Source organism: Rattus rattus, chromosome 7, assembly GCF_011064425.1.
Source record: "Rattus rattus isolate New Zealand chromosome 7, Rrattus_CSIRO_v1, whole genome shotgun sequence".
Lineage (NCBI taxonomy): Eukaryota > Metazoa > Chordata > Mammalia > Rodentia > Muridae > Rattus > Rattus rattus.
In genome coordinates, this window is record NC_046160.1 from 80,303,127 (window position 1) to 80,320,614 (window position 17,488).

The following is a 17,488-nucleotide window of genomic DNA, read 5'->3' on the forward strand; positions in this document are numbered from 1 at the left end:
TGCGTTGAGCACTGTGCTCAAAAGAAGCATTGTGTCTCTTCCATGGCAAAACGATCAGTTAAGACAGAGTATCATAGTAATCACACCAGAAAAAGAACATTTATTTGTCAAGAAATTCTAGAAACAAATAAGGAAAAAAAATGGTGTGGCAAGCGAACAGATTCAAAACGCTGAGGGGAAACTGCTTTGTTGTCTGGATGATGCTTGATAGAAATGTGATTTGCTGCAGCAGGACTGCGCTGTGCATTAGTAGCACAGACGACGTCGAGAAAAAATTGCTTGAATGGGAGTAAAGTGGATGAGAAAAAATCTGAACCAGCAAAATGGATCTCATGTGGGAATAACAGGGTTGAAATTAAAATAAGAAAGTCACGGCGAAAACATGTCTACATATTAGTTTATTTCAAAAGTGTGGCTAGAAATCACACCAAGGCCTGGGCTGAATGGCTTGCCTGGTAAAATACAACACAAAAATATGAGCTACGGTACACTCAGAAAAAAAATAAAAACATTATACTGTCTTGCCAATTAGTACAAGAACTCCCATAAAGACTTTCCAGGGGTGTTTTGTACAAAAGCACTTGAAGTGGATAAGTGGAGACACGGTCCATCTGGTAGATATTGTTATGTTTAATTCTCTGAATAGGAACTCAGACTGGAATAAGTCAGAAACATGCTCAGGGTTATTATATAGCTAAAAATGATGAGGCTTGGCTGTCTAGACTTGGAAGCTAGAGGTGTCTAGAATTCATTATTATTTTCAAAGGAAGACTAAGAGGAAATTTATGTACACATATCACATATGAATGATCTTGGAAAGAAGCAGAAAAGAACACTGTTTAATGAACTTGTTGAAAAGGATCAGGAGAGTGATGAGGTTATGTGTGCTCCTGCATGTTAGGTGGTTATAAAACAGAACTATGGCTATGAAATATTATCAGCATGGATTCTGTGGACACATTCATTTCAGAAAAGCAAATTTTAAAGGGAGATGGTGTCACTGGGAAAATCACATAGCAATGCCAGCAAAAACTACTGCAGGGCAAACTGAGACAATGAGTGTGAGGAAAGGGTTTATTTATTTAATTATTCATTCATTTATATATTTATAAGAAGGGATTCTGACTTGTATACATATCGGAAACATTGGGTCTGAACACGAGTTTTGAGATTAAAAAAAGTCAGGGGATTGTGCAAATCTCATTGACTTAAGAAGTTAGCTCCCCAACTGTAATGGGAGTTCACGCTAAGAAAACATAAATGAAGAAGTCAAAATCTAAAGACGAACTTCTGACTTTAACATTGGAAACAGATCTGTGTGCCGGAGAGATGACTTGGAGGCAAAGAACGCTGGGGATTTCCCAGAAGATCAGGGTTGGATTCTCCACAAAGTAGCTCATAGCCTTCTATAACTCCAGTTACAGACGATCTGACACTCTCTTTTGGCCTCTTGGGACACCAGGCACAAAAGTGGTACCCAGACACACGTACAGGCAAAACACCCACATGCATTAAAACAGCAACAACAAAACACTAGACCTGTAAAAGAAAGCATTGAAGAACACCAAATATAATTTTTCCTTATAAATAACCATTTGCTTTTAGGTCTATATGTTTAAATGTACACATGCACGTACACATGTGTGTATAATAGGACATTAACAGTAATGATTAAGCAATGTGTAAGGACTTGAATAAAGGAGAATGAGATGTGAAAAATAAGAGTGCTTTAAGACTCCTCAAATAGATCTTCAGTCTAACGCTCTCCTAAATGAACTATTTCGGCATTGCCTCTCCTAGGTATATACCCAAAAGATGCTCCAACATACAACAAAGACACATGCTCCACTATGTTCATAGTAGCCTTATTTATTATAGCCAGAAGATGGAAAGAACCTAGATGCCCTTCAACAGAGGAATGGATTCAAAAAATGTGGTACATCTACACAATGGAGTACTACTCAGCTATCAAAAACAATGACTTCATGAAATTCATAGGCAAATGGAATGAACTAGAAAATATGATCCTGAGTGTGGTAACTCAATCACAGAAAAACACACTTGGTATGTACCCAGTGATAAGTGGATATTAGCCCAAAAGCTCGAATTACCCAAGATGCAATCCACAGATCACAGGAAGATCAAGAAGAAGGATGACCAAAATGAGGATGCTCCCACTCCTTCTTAAAAGGGGAAAAAATATCCATAGGAAGGGATATGGAAGCAAAGTTTAGAGCAGCGACTGAAGAAACAGCCATTCAGAGTCTGCCCCACATGTGGCCCATATATATACAGCCACCAAAACTAGATAAGATTGATGAAGCTAAAAAATGCATGCTGAAAGGGACTGGATTCAGATCTCTCCTAAGAGACACATCCAGAGCATGTCCAATACAGAGGTCAATGCTAGTAGCAAACCACTGAACTGAGAACAGGAGCCCCTTGTGGGGAATTAGAGGAAGGATTGAAAGAGTTGAAGGAGCTTGGAACCCCATAAAAACAACAATGCCAACCAACCAGAACTTCCAGGGACTAAACCACTACCGAAAGACTATACATGGACTGACCCAGGGCTCCAACTGCATATGTAGTAGAGAATAGCCTTGTTGGGGCAGCAGTGGAAGGGGAAGCCCTTGGTCCTGCAAAAAGATTGGCCCCCAGTGCAGGAGAATATGGGGGGGGCAGTAAGGGGATGTATGGAGGAATACCCATATGGGGGAGGGGAAGGGGGGAGGAGGAGGTGGGGGTTATGGACAGGAAATCGTGAAGGGGAATAACATTTGAAATGTATGGAAAAATATATATAATAAAAAAATTTAAAAAATAAACCATGTGATTCATATTGCCAAAAAAGACTTGTCAAATAGAAAATAATTTACTCTTAATAATTTTATTAAGAGTACAGAAGTAGTCATTGAGGTGGTTTACTGGGTAAAGGTGCTTGGCTATAAGTCTTATACCTTGAGTTAGATATCCACCACTCACATGCAGATTGAAAGAACCGTCTTCTGCATACTGTCCTTTGTATACAATCTCACGTGTGTGCAAAGCAACTAAATTAAAGTAGTTTTTCTTAGAAAGCAAAGCTATAATGCTGACTCTGTCAGCTGAGGGGAAAGGATGTGCTAACCTGAAATTTCTGATGTTTATCAATCATGTTAAGCAAAAGTATGAAATTGGAAAAATCAGGACAAATTATCTTGAAATAAACCTGTGGGTTACCCAGGTACCCCTGTAAATGGGATGACACTGAGAGAGATGTGTTCTGAATGGTCTGGGGTCAGCTGATCACTGCACTCTGAGTACCTGCATAAGAATGATTTATCTATCCAATGCGTATTGTTCGAATGATTTCACTTTTCTAATTTTGAAAACAGTAATGATTAAAACATTTAACTTATAATGAACCTTGAACTCTGCATTACTAGATATTTTCTTATAAATGATTTGAACACAATACAATGATTAGTTCTATGGTAAAATATTGGATGGGCTGGATAGATGGGGATTAAGCAGTTGATCACCAGGCAATTTTTGGTTTTTTATCATCCTAAGCCAGATTTTCAGTCTCTGATTTACTTAAGGAATTGGAACACATACTAAAAAACTATATGCCATTCAAAGTTTTATGTCAAAATATTTTGCAATATTGAAATATCCGTCCTGAAAATATGTATCTAATAAGAAACAAGTTGAGGAGTGACATATAACTTAAAATCGCCCTTATATCAATAAGGATTGAGTTCATGTAAAGAATACAATTCAATTATTTATAATCTTCAGCTAAATTAGAATAATTTACTTCATTACTTTTCATTACTAAATTATTTATATTCTTCAGATATGTGAACTTTTACAACATTCTGTATATATATTGAACCTTCAATAAAAATATCTAAGGTGCCTAGAATCCTAGAAAAAATGGTAATGGATTCATAAAGTAATAGTATGCACAAGAACATCGTATATTCCTTTCATAACAGTGTACAGTATGATTTCTTGAGCACATCTGAAGATGTAGCACTTCAGAAGGCTGAGAGGAAATTACTTTAGTAAGTTTATTCCAGTAATATAAAATGCATAGATTAATATATCAGTAAGAATTCTGAGAAGTTCTGAAAAGCAATAGTGTCATAAAATAAAATAAATTTAGAGATTAAAAATTATAATAAGTTCTATAATACATTCAATACATTAATTAAAAATTACAGCAACAAAGTCTCAACAAGGGACTACAATAAAACAAAAACAAAATAGGCACAAAATTCTTACCTGCCGAATACCCAAACGGTATGCGACAATCCGATCCACTGCATCGGGATTCATTTGTGTCCACTGCAGACTGTAAGAGTACACTCGGTGTCGGTTCTGCCACACAGGGTTGTAGGTGTCATAGTAGAACTCTGGGGCATAGGCCTTTCCTGAAAACAGAAAGTGACTCAGCGTGACTGTAGACACATCAAGCCTTCTACATACTCACTATTCTCTTGGTCCTATTAACAATTTATATTCCTTCTTCCATAAGGAACTATTCTGCTTGTAAAGTCATATTTTTAAAGTCAAATCCGTTTCCTGGTTAGCTTTGAGACTTTGACTGGCAGTAGGAGAATCGTTGATGAGCCCAAGGTCATGGGCTAAACAGTTCAGAGAATGAAATTTCAACCCATTGAGAGAGAAAGCTATTGAAAGACTGAATTTTTGAGAGAAGTTCAGGGAGAAGAGTTTTTAAAAAACTTGATTGATAAATTGAATATATCCAGGATTTAACTACACTGGAACAGGGGAACAATAAGGATTGGAGGTGCAGTTTTGCTAGCTTAAGACATACAGAAATTAAAGGGCCGATATTGAGGGCATTACTGAAAAGATTACTAACAGAGAAAAGATTAAGTTCTGAGTACTAATACAATCCAGGACTGAAAACAAGAAGGGAAGAGCCATCGAGCTTGAAAGAGATAAAAGATGAAAAGAAAGGAAAAGAAAAGAAAAAAGAAAAAAGACGAGAAAAGAAAAAGGCAGTATCATCAAAGAAGTGTAGAGGGAGATGCATGATCAACTTCCTTGAAAAACACCTGAAACAAAGGAAGCATGGATTTGTGCTTCCTATGGTAGTAGGTCTGAGGTATGGTTTAAAGTTTTGAATCAACAAGGCCTACTTTTATCAAACTCTAATGACACAACAAGTACAGGAAACGCTGAGCACAGTAGTCATTACCCTTAAGAATTTCCTCAGTGCTGACAGGAGAGGGGTGCAATGCTTGCCGGTTTGGCTGGAATGATTTGATAAGGCATATTAAATATCTGAATCCTAGTAACATGGATCCAAGTCCTAACAAAATTATTGTGTGCAGTCTTTTATTTCATTGTTCAGTGAAATCCAGAATCAGTTTTGTCTTGATGTTGGCCTTGGCTTTAGTTTCTTCGGCTCATTTAGAACTTCTGATAGGAGAATTCAGTGACAGATAAATATTGTTTTAATCCACTCAATTTATGACAACTGCTTTGGTATCTGTAAACTGATGTTTTCAATTCGTGACTAACTAAAATTGAAGTCATTCTATGAATAAACTAAAATTATCTCAGAAATAGTTTTGAAATTAAATGAATAGCTCATATTACAGATAAAGGAATATTGAGCTGGACCGGACATATCAATGATATATGAAAATTATATAGACAAATAATCAGATAAAATAAGATCTTAATTTTGATTCAAAAATCTTGTTTAATAAAGTTTTCCTTTTAATCGTGTAACTATACTAAAATTGAAGAAGAGATGAGATTTTCATGGTACATAAATTGTATTTATTCATAATAAAATAAATGCCATCATGGTCATAGATATTCCTTAGTTTTAAAAACACATATGGACTGTCTTCTCTGATACTTTATATTTGTTCTCTCTCAATCATAAGACACATATAGTCATGATGGAAATACAGTTTGAGCTCTGACATTCAAACATGACATCTGCTGGCTGAAGGGAGAATGAATTCCCAACATTGCTGTTTATATAGCATTCATTTTTACCCTAGTTCTAGTGAGAATATAAAGAATATTTTCTTACTTTTTTATATTCTAATTTTATTTTTATGCATGTTCCAGTTTGAAATTTTTAGGCTAACTGACCTAAATCATTATCCACTACCCAAACTTGGACATCATTTTTAGAAATACAATGCATGTCAATATATAGAGCTTAGGTTTTAAAACATCTTTAAACTACCCATGTAGAAGGGATTATAGTGCTCAGAATTTCGCATGGAATTTTAATAATAATACAAACATGATATTTTAGGGAAAATTTTTAAAACTTTTAAACTGAGCTTTGTAAACACGATTTCAAGCACAAAGTTACAAATATACTGAAATAATTATTCACACTTAAAGCACTAAAGTGTTTTAGATTACATGGACAGACTAATAAAGCTATATTGAATATGTATATAAAGACAAAAGAGGAATGGAAATGATAGTGGTCAAAAGTAAATATATGCTCTGTAAGATCAATATTTCTCATAAGAGAGGCTGTAGGAAGATAAACAATATGTAAATTGACCTTAGAGAATGAATTATAGAATATGCTTGAATATGTATGAGGGCTATCAGTTCATTTTTCATTTGTTGAAAAATCATTAACCTACATATATAGGTCACTATCCTAGGATGTACTGATAAAATCCTCACAAATGAAATCAACTCCATTTTACTTCAGATTCCAAGATACTGAAAGGGAAGTGTCCCACCAGAATAAACCCTGATGAGTTGCTGACATGACAGAGCTAGCTAAAACACTAACTATTCTCACATTTGTGCCCAAGAATGTCGGACTACATTATAATCAAACAACTTTGCCCAAGTATGCTTAAGCTTGCAAAGAAAAAAAATAATTCTTCCGAGGTCAAGGAGCACAGAATTAAAAACAAGACAGTGAAAGAGAGCCTGTGACAAGAGGAAGTGTTGTTTTCATATTCGTGTGAGTGTATATGTTGGTATGTGCTGCATATTTAGGCCAAAGGGGATGACGCTATTGGATAAGAGGTGTCACCACATGTGTGAAATGTAGGGCCTCCGCAGTACTGGGCTCTAGATAGAGATCATTACTCACCAATTAGGAGCAAGAGTATTTGTATGAATATAAAATCCTTTGCTACTGACTCCAAAGAAGGACACAAGAAAATCAAGGCTTCATGGTATTAGACGAACATACTCTCAACCCAGAAGGCATTCTAGAATTCTTCCCATACAAACACTCCCTCCCCTGTTCCGATGACTGGGATTTCAAAATCAAACAAAACAGACACACATGAAAGGTATTGTACTATGTACAGCCAGGAAGGCCAAGGATCTGCAGCAGTAATGGACATAAGATAATAGAAGCATGAAATGGAAATTATCAGTATGTTATAACTGGTGATATTATACAATCGAGTATTAGAAACAGGCATTGCTGCTCTCTGTGAAAGAATAATTGGTGTGGCTTTTGATGCCGATGTTCTACTTTATGAGGAGTGAGCAGGAAGAGAAAAGCATTTTTAAAATGGCCACATGGATGTAATATGGTTCTCATCCTCTTTACCAGACTATGCACTTCTAAGGAGACTGTCTTGTCGCTACTTATTATGGTGGTTGACACAATGCCTGTGCTTGAAGTAGATATAATAATCCAGGGTTGAACTATTAAGAACTATGTGTGATAAGATTAAAGGATGAATCATTTCAGCTATTCTGAAGTTATTCACTCATAAGTGAGGGGGAAATTGTAGTATATTTTCTGATTTCCACTTCCCAGTTTGAAAAGCACCTCCTTATTAACAATTAACTGAATGGGAAATAATATAATTATAATAAAAGCAAGAAACCATTTAAAATTCAAACCAAAAGGAGTAAATCTAAAACTTGCCAAGTGTGTATTGTTAACATAAGAAGACGAGATATTAAAATCATGGCTAACTTAGCACTAACACTGATGATAAGCTGTTTAAGAAAAAAACTGTTAAATTATTTTAGGAGCCATGGGTCTCCCCTTGTGTATATTTTCAGTATTTTTACAATCAGCACTAGTGAAGTGATTGAGAGAACCAGAGTCGTCATATAATTGTATAAAGACTAAAGCAGTGGCCAATCCATTATAGACTGCCATGCATATATACCACAAATACACACACTCTTGGTCTTCTACCGAGAGAGGAGAAAGCATAGCCAACCCATTGAAATCAGAATTGCCTTATCTTCAAGTGAGTGGCACAACGTGTATTAAATAATAGAAAGGAGCTATCTTAAGCAGCACATACGTGGTTATCAAATCAAAAAGGTTTGTTCTCGACCACTGTCCAGATGTTTTCTACTTTAGCTTCCAGTACCTCTGTGTGTGGTTGCTCACATCTGATTGTGTGCTTGTGTGTACACAAATCTACACTTTGTCACTTTTATAATAACATATATCCTACAAGAGGAGTTGCATCTATACAGAGAAGGTACATGGCGCCACCATGTCCCTAATTTACACAGTCAGTTGTAAAACACCTGCTATGATGTTACTATCACTAATAGAAAAAGGCCCTCTGTCCACGTACTCCACCCTCCTTTATGTAAGGAACATAAATTACTATTGTGTCCCTGGGAGTTCTTTTCTACACCATATTGTATCATTGTCTCAAAACATTATCAACTCAAGAGTTTTTAAAGAGAGCAATTGATTGAGTAAATCTCTGAAGTGAAAATTATACATATTTTATTAAACATTTAACTCAGAAATAGTGAATATATAATAAGCTGCCAATGAATGTATTCAGTGTACTTTCTTAAAACTGAGTATTATCAAGATACCTAAAAGCCTTACGTTCATTTGAAGGACCATTCTTGGGGTGTATTTATCGAGGTAACCAATAAATGAACTGGCCTAGAAACTCCCAGACTGAGAGAACTGAATGTTCACAGTGTGAGCATTAACTTCTTGGCAAGGGTTGCTGCTGCCCACATGGGTGTCCCATTCCTGAATTTGAATGCAACAACGACCAGCAGGCAGGGAACAAAGAATGTTCCTGAGAAGAAGGGGGAGTGCAGAAGCCATGCTGCTTGTTTTCTAGGAACATTTGTTTTCTCTAAAGCACGTTACTCGAATTAATAAAGTAGATTTCACTACAACTCCCAAGAATAATTATAACATCTGTGAATGTGACTTTCAGAGCAGGATAAAGAAAGGACTTCAAATTAAGAGTTCCTTTCACTTTACTAAGAAGCTCTGGTTTTGCTCTGATTTGAAATGGGTACTGGCTCAAAGTTAGTTCCTTGGGCTTCTATAAATTGCTGCCTTTATGGCATCTTAAAATTAAGACAAACATCCCCCTCCCCCTCCCCTTCTTTATGGGTGTTCCCCTCCCCATCCTCCCCCCATTGCTGCCCGGAAACCAGGAAAGGGAATAACACTCGAAATGTATATAAGAAATACTCAAGTTAATAAAAAAAAATTAAGACAAAAGTTTACTAGAATAATGTAAGAAGATTTCTGAAGCAAGAAATAATCTCTTCAGTGAGATTCTATGACATTGATTATTGCCTGTGTTTGGAAACAAAAATAATATATACAAAATATATTATTAATTTCTTCAATTTACAGCTCCACCAAATCTCTGTCTCTCTGTCTCTCTGTCTCTGTCTCTTTCTCTGTCTCTGTCTCTGTCTCTCTCTCTCTCTCTCTCTCTCTCTCTCACACACACACACAGGCACACACATGTGCACACACACATACATGCTCTCCACTACAGAAGAAGACACAGCATGTTTTACAGTTAAGACTCTTTTTCCTGACTACTTTGTCTAATTTCTAGCATGCCCTTGAAACATTTTCTGCATTGTTCTCATCCATTAAACATCTCGTCAGGATAATGGACAGATGCCAGGTGATTAAGCAGATAACTGGAGGTTAGGGAGACACCTGCGAGTCCACTGATCTGAAAAGTCCTTTGATTCTTTCAGTGATTGGTTTTATTATCATCCGATGTCTATGTGTGCTGGTGCTGGTTGCTTTTTGTCAAATTGACACAAAATAGAACTATCTGGAAAGAGAAAATGTCAAGTAGGCGTATGGACATGTCGCTGGGGTATTTTCTTGATTAATGATTAACGTGGGAAGGCCTACTTCATTCTGGACAGTGCTACTCCTGGGCAGGTGGACGTAGGTTGTACTAGAAACCAAGCAGCATAAGCACTGGACAGCAAGCTGGTGGCAGCATTCATCCTTGTCCTCTGCTTCCATTTCCGACTTCAGATCCTATTCGGACATCCCTGGGTCATAAACTATAACCTGGGACTTGCAAGATGAAAGAAAACCTTTCCCCTCAATGTTGCTCTTTGTCAATGTATTTATCATAGCAATCAAAAGTGATTTTAAACACCAGGTAAAAAGCCATTCTAGGAACACTTGTTTTCTCCCAAACATAAGTTGAATCAGTACAGCAGATTTTACTATAACCCCTGAGAATAACTCTACCCATGAACCTGACTCTCAGAACAGGATAAAGGACTTCCAATGAAGAGGCCTTATTTCATCTTACAAACCCCGGGTTAGTCAGGGTAGGAACTCAAGGCATGAACCCGTACATATGATTAATGTAGATAATGTGAAGCCCCTCCTAAGCTCCAGCCAATTTAGTTGGTGTTTAGTTGGTGGAAATCATCCAGGCAGTTGGTAGTGCTTTATTAAGGTACTTAATGTTAAAATGGCCCTTAAGAAGACAGAGACTTCGCTGGCACCAAGGAATATATATTCTTTTATCACAAGGAAAACTGAACTTTCAGATGTTTATCCTACACAGGTTGCATCTCATGCATACTCCAAAACATGCAAGGAAGCTGTGAGGAGTAATTTGGAATGCTTAACCCTCATGGGGTTTGCTGATAACTATTTGCCCGTTATCTGAACAGCCATGGAACTGTCCATCTACACAAGGGTTATCACACCTAATTTGATCCATATCTACCTAATTTACATTCTTATGTCTTTTGATACTGATTTATTTGGTCATTCTGTCTTTTGAAACAAGGCATATAATTGAGAAAAATATAATGGTTATCCTGAGGAAGAAAAATGCTGCAAAGAATGGCCCATTTAATGTCCCTAAAAACAAGGATTTTGATACAGGTTTAGATGGAAAAAGAACACAGGGTATTAGGAAACAGTTTTTGATAACGTACATAAACATAATGTAAATTTGAAATTTGAATACATGAATAATGTAGAGATCATGAAGGATTTTCTATGCTCACAGCGGTTTATTTGGTGAATATCACCCACATTCTCACTAGGGCCTTGCTGAGACACAATGCATTTCATTGTCGGAGTGCTGGAGACTGAACTGAGTGCCTCATGCAAGCTGGCATAGCTCTCTGACATTGGGCTACACTCTTTTTCTCTCACTTGCACACATTTTAAGTGCAGATTTTCCTGAGTTTAGAAATATATATATATATTATTTAGAAATATATATATTATATATTATATAATTTTAATATTATATATTAAATTAATTATATATAAATTAGTATTATATATTAAATATTGTAATATAATATTATAATGTTATATATTATTTAGAAATATATATATATTACTTCGTAATCTGTACTTCAAGCAAGACATAGACCCTACCTTTTTGAAATTACTCTTAGGCACCCTCGGTGTTAGGAAAACAAGAAACACTTTTTTCTATTTTAACAAATTAGTGTTATCTGTTAAATTTTCCGCACACTATACTCATGAAGTATAAACTTTCCTTTCAGTAACCATACTGCTTGAACCTCTCTCACATTGCAGCATGTACCACTCATTCTTTAAGTCTCTAAGACTAAGTAAAATGCATTTCCTGAACTACTCAAAGTTGTTTACTTCACCTGTCAGTGGATATTTTTTTTCTCAAAGTTTGATGCTATTTCAAGGAGCACAGCCAAGAAATTAAGCAGATATAGACTTATGTATACCATACTTATATATACTAGTACATATTTATGTATACTAGTGCTCTGTATTTATCTAGGTTCATTGCTAGGCCATCTTGATAAGGGCAGGAGATGTTTTATATTTCTTTAAAAAAGTTATTATTGGTTCTTTGTGAATTTCACATCATGCACCCAAATTCTATCCATACCCATATCTACCTCCCCTCCCCTACCTTCTACCTTCACAATCTCCCTCCACCAGAGGGAAAAAAATCTCCTTGAGGAAGCTGTAGGGTATCAGTGTGTCCCACAGTATACTCATTTGTCCACACTACTTTGCTTGCAAATGTTCATGGCAATATCTCACTGGTCTGGTCTTAGGCCCCTGGTTTCTGCTACTCTATTAATACTAGAATCTCACTGAGACGTCTCTTGAATATCCTATTGTTGCCCTGTGTCATGGAGATCCTGTAGTTTTTAGATTTGTAGGACCAATCCTTTTATTCCTTCCAGCAATTCTCCATGGGGAAGATGTTTGGAAGGGCCAATTCAAAGCCCTGGTTCTAGGCCTGAGGGTTTCTGAGCTGGTTAGCCAGCTGGCTCTCCTGCTCTCATGCCTTTGGTGAGGCTTACCAGCAAACTCCATAATGAGGGCCAGCCCAGGGGATGTGCAGGGCCTGCTCTCCCAGGTGCTGCTGTACAAAAGGAATATGGTCACTTCTTCCACTCTCAGGACCCCAGGGCCAGCTGTCCTATCTGCCATAGATAAGAGAAGGGAGGAGGTCTTCTCTCCATTGTATGAGCCATTGCCCAACAGATAAGAGGCAGGGCAGTTGTCTTATGCTTATGCCCTTAGGCACCGGCTACCTCTACATTCAGGTCCAGCTCTACTGCTGCCCAGATGAGGCAAGGGCCCAATCTCCTGTGTGCTGAAGCGAATGAGGGTCAGGGTCTGCTCTCCTGTTCTTATGACCCCATGAGGCCGATTCTACCACCTGTCCACAGTGTGAGGGCAAAAGGGAGGGAAGGGGACTCTCTCTCTCTGATGCGATAGCACAGCAGACAAGTGCAGGGCCAGCTCTTCCATGTCACTCCCTCAAGGTCAGCTCACCCACAACCCACACATCCCAGGCCAGCCGTACTGTGCTACTCAGGTGAGGTATAGAGATGTTCTCCCTGAATGATCCATCCTAATGCTCTCTAATGCTGATGACATCTGGGCAAACTCTTCTCTTCCTGAAGGTGGCAAGGCATGAGTTGAGGTGGGGGCATCTCTCTCACGCCCATATCCCTGAATGGTAGACAGGGCCTTCTTTCTTATGCTTGTATCTTTGGGACAGCTCACTGGCAGTGAACTCCCATGGTGTGCTGTGATCTGACTCTCCTGAGTACTGCAACTACCTAGGGATTAGGTCAGCTCTCATGTCCTCATGGCCAGCTCCCCAAAGATGCCCAGGTAAGAGGTTAGGCCACTTCTGCACAGCCCCCAGATATCAACCTATCTCCATGGTGACACAAGGACATCTGCCTGGGTAACTGACCCCTGCTGCTTCAAGGCCACAAAACTCAGACATTACCCCCTATGGTAGCATAAGCCTGGACTCTACAATGGTCCCAGGTGGCACCACCAGCTACTAACATCAGGCTGTTTCCCACTACCCTTGAGCCTCCAGTTCTGCCCTTCCTTCATTATGCCCACATCTTTCTTTTTCTCTTTCTCTCCCATTCTTCCCCCTCTTACTTGCTCCTATTAGTGGTGTTCAAGGTCTTTGAGTCGCTGGGCTTGTCTCAGGAGTGCTATATTCCACTCATGCATTATGACACTGAACTGAGGTCATCTTGGGCATGGTCTGATCTCCTAGGCCTGTGCAACAGAAGTCTGGTGGCCAGCTTAGGTTAGTTCCCAGATGACACCCATCTGGTGGTCATCTCAGTCTTGGGTTCATTCCTTGTTTGGACCTGTCTGCATGGCTGTATGCAAGGGTTATCTCTCTCTCCAGCTCATTCCATCCCAGGCCCTCAGTCCCAGGCAGGGTTCGTCTAGTTCCTATCCTAGGAGCCCATCAGAGCCTATGCAGTGTCAGACTGGTGACAGTCTCAGTTTTGCTTTTATCAGGGAATGTTAGTGTACTAACCATTCAGATGTTCACAGGTCAGAACAATGAGTATAGACATAGCATCTCTCCCCCCTGCAACCTACTGAGGTGACATGTGCACATGTGACAGCAGCCACAATTGCAATGCCTCTAGGGACAAAGTTTACATTTCTTAATCTGAATTTGAATTTTTACTAACAGTATGAGATAGAATCAGTCCCTTGATATGTTCAACATTTGATATTGCCAGTTTTTTAAACTTTAGTCATTAAGATTGATGTGTGTATGTCATATGACCTCATTGTGTTTTAAATTTCTTTTCTATGATACATAACAAGGGTGATAATTTTTTCATATGGTCATTGGCCAATTATATACTACCTTAAAAAATGTCTACTGGAGGTTTTTGTCAATTTTAAGTTAGATATTTTCTTATTGAGTTATAAGAATTCTTTATAACCTTGAGATATTATGTTCCTTTTCATTTCTTAATATCTTTGGAACAAGAGAAGTCTGCACTTTTATTAAAGTCTAATATTTTAATAACTGAATCTAATGCTCAGTTTTTTAAAAGACTTTACATTTTCTGAATTTGTTTTGATTTCCTCTTATAGAATATTGTAGTTTACCTTATAATTAGATCTTTAGTCAGTTTTATTCTTATATGTAATGTGAATTATTGCTTTGGGGTTTTTAATATAGATATCCAGGTGTTCCAGTACAATATATCCAAGGAATACCGTGTGTGTGTGTGTGTGTGTGTGTGTGTGTGTGTGTGTGTGTGTGTGTGTGCATGTGTAAGTGTAGGTGTGATCACATATACTCCAGTGCAAGGGTTATAAATAAATGCCTCTATGCTAGCACTTAAAAATGGGTGTTAGGGATCCACACTTAGATTGTAGTATTTATTCAGCAAGCATTTACATACTCAACCATCTTCCCTGCCTATTTTTTTCTAGCATTTTTCTCCATAGATTGTGCTAGAGTTTTTAACCTGTCAACTACTCTAGATATGTAATCATAGAAATCTATTTCTGTATTCTATATTCAATCCCATCGAGAGCTTAACAGATAGATAAAGATAAAATGCTTTATTAAGTCTTTCAGGATATCCATATTCTCTAACGTGGGCTCCACAGGAATTTTGAGTTAGAATCCTGGTTAGACAAGCTGCATGCTTCTTTTTTTTTTTTTTTTTTTTCGGACCTGGGACGAACCCAGGGCCTCCTGCTTGGGCAAGCGCCTACCACTGAGCTAAATCCCCAACCCCAACCTGCATGCTTCTTAATGACAGGTATTAATGAAATTTGATTCAATTTGATTTGTTTTTATAGTTAGAAGGAGTGAGTACAGAGTCTATCTGAATCATGTGGGGATTTTCACTCATGGTTCAGAACTAGGATAGAAATGATTAGTCAGTGACTGCAAATAGAGAGTGGTGATATGTGCCAGTTATAAAAGTTGTTAAAAAATAGAACTCTGTATACCAGGCAGAGTGAATACAGACATATATTATAGAAGTTATTAATAAATAAAAGTCTGACGCTCCAGGGAGAGAGCTTAACAGATTGTTTATTGGGCTAAAGTCTTCGTTTGACAAGTTGTTTACATCATATGGTATTGGTATTAATAAAAGTGTGATTAAATTGTTTTATGAATTACCTCGATATGCCATATGGCTGGTCAATGCCAGCTAGCAAGGGTTTGTGGTTAATTTTAAAATTACCACAGTAGGAGGCTCATATTCTCTTAATGTGAGCTCCATGGGAATTTTGAGTTGATTTCCTGACATGGCAGATTAAAAAGGTCTAACAGGCTCGTACAAGTTTGTTTAGTTTACTTCAGTTTCTTAAATTATTTTAATATTTTCATAATGGGTGTGATTTTGAGTCTTGTGGTTATTTCTCTGGGAGAGAGTGCAAGGCAGCTTTTCTGTTTACAGACTAAAGAACATGCTATCTGGGGAAAATGGTTTCGTCTTTGTGTTTTTAAAAAGGGTGGTTAGGCTCTGAACACCTTTCAGAGTTATACCGATCATATTCAATAGACATAAACCTCCTGAAAAACTAGATTCAAGAGAATCAAACAAAAGAATACCTTGATGATACTAAAATTTCGTTTTGAGATTTATATATTGCAGAGTGTACAGCTTTGGTGAAGCTCATTATCAGAATGCTGAACTGACCTGCCTAGATTCCTGATCTCAGGGACTTTCAGACAGACCACGTCAAGACAGACATCAGGCTACAACAGTCATTGAGTGGCCTTCTTTAGGCCAAACAACTCCCCCATTTTCCTGCCCTCCCACCAAGGATATCTCATTACATGCAGCTTAAAGAAGTTATTGAAGAGTCATCGCCCCAATTCCATAAACTTTTAGAAATAGTCATAATTTAATATGGAGAAATTAGCTCAAATTGATTCTACAGCCATAATCTCATTTGGTAGAAATCCTTATATTTATTACTAATCTAAAGTTATAATCTTTTACCTTGGTACAGAATTTATTTGATACAAGTTTAGATTTTCTTTGGTAATAAATTTCTTATTGATTTAAAAATAAAATTAATATCGTTATTCTCATACATAGGCATTGTGCCTATACAACACATATAAGTATACAAAGCTTATACCCAGTTATTTACTGCTACTAAAAAAAAATCTGAGATGATTAAACACGTGTGTTAAGGGCCAGATAGCAAGTTCATGGCTCTAAGTTTATTGTTAGAGTGCTTTCAAGATAATTTATTAAGGTAATTAACAGACAACAGTCCAGATTACTTACATAGTTAGATGGTTTTCAAAAACTCAGAAAGCCACAAAATGTGACATTTAATGTTATTTATTCACTTGTTGAGACATAACTGCTCCTAACATCTCCCCATGTGTGAACACACACACACACACACACACACACACACACACACACACACACACACACACACAAAACAAACAAACAAACAAAAAACAGCTGAGCATCTCTACCTCCAGGTGAGGTACATTGTGGCTAGGTGACCACTGAGCAGAAATGGCCTATTTCTCCTACAGATTTGTACTGTCCTCGAGAGGACACAATTTACAGGGTAGAACAGCTTAGTTCTGCAGAGACAGAATGAGCTAATCCTTAATTCCTGTTTCACTAAGGTCTGTCAGATTCCTGGCCAGAAGGGTGAAGATTGGTGCTCTTTTATGTTGCTAACAGGGGACTGTACCAGCAGACAGTTGTCTCTTCAACCTGTCTCAGGTCAGGAAGCTTAGGCTTCCTATATTTTCAGATAATATTGGTTGTTTTCAGATTTCTGAGGGGGTTGAAACTAGTTATAGTCTCATAACCTAACCAGGCTGTTTAACTTTGAGAGTACATATTTAATTGGATAGTTACCAGATCGTATACAAGCTAGCCAGGACATGGCATGGATTTTAAGCCTTTCTCAAGCTGGAATACATAAATAAAA

The 17,488-nt window shown here is 37.5% G+C and overlaps 1 protein-coding gene and 1 pseudogene across 4 annotated transcripts in view; both read right to left on the reverse strand.

Annotated features, from left to right (window-relative positions):
* Mdga2 (MAM domain containing glycosylphosphatidylinositol anchor 2) overlaps window positions 1–17,488 on the reverse strand; it is an 802,265-nt gene that overhangs the window by 77,026 nt on the left and 707,751 nt on the right. For all 4 annotated transcript variants that reach the window (XR_004388487.1, XR_004388486.1, XM_032907846.1 and 1 more), the window contains one exon: window positions 4,273–4,421. Coding sequence is in view for 2 of the 4 variants with exons in the window: in XM_032907846.1 (XP_032763737.1) it covers window positions 4,273–4,421 (149 nt within the window). In the remaining 2 variants the exon portion in view is untranslated. The remainder of the gene's footprint in view (window positions 1–4,272; window positions 4,422–17,488) is intronic.
* Window positions 14,056–14,194, reverse strand: LOC116906466 (annotated as a pseudogene).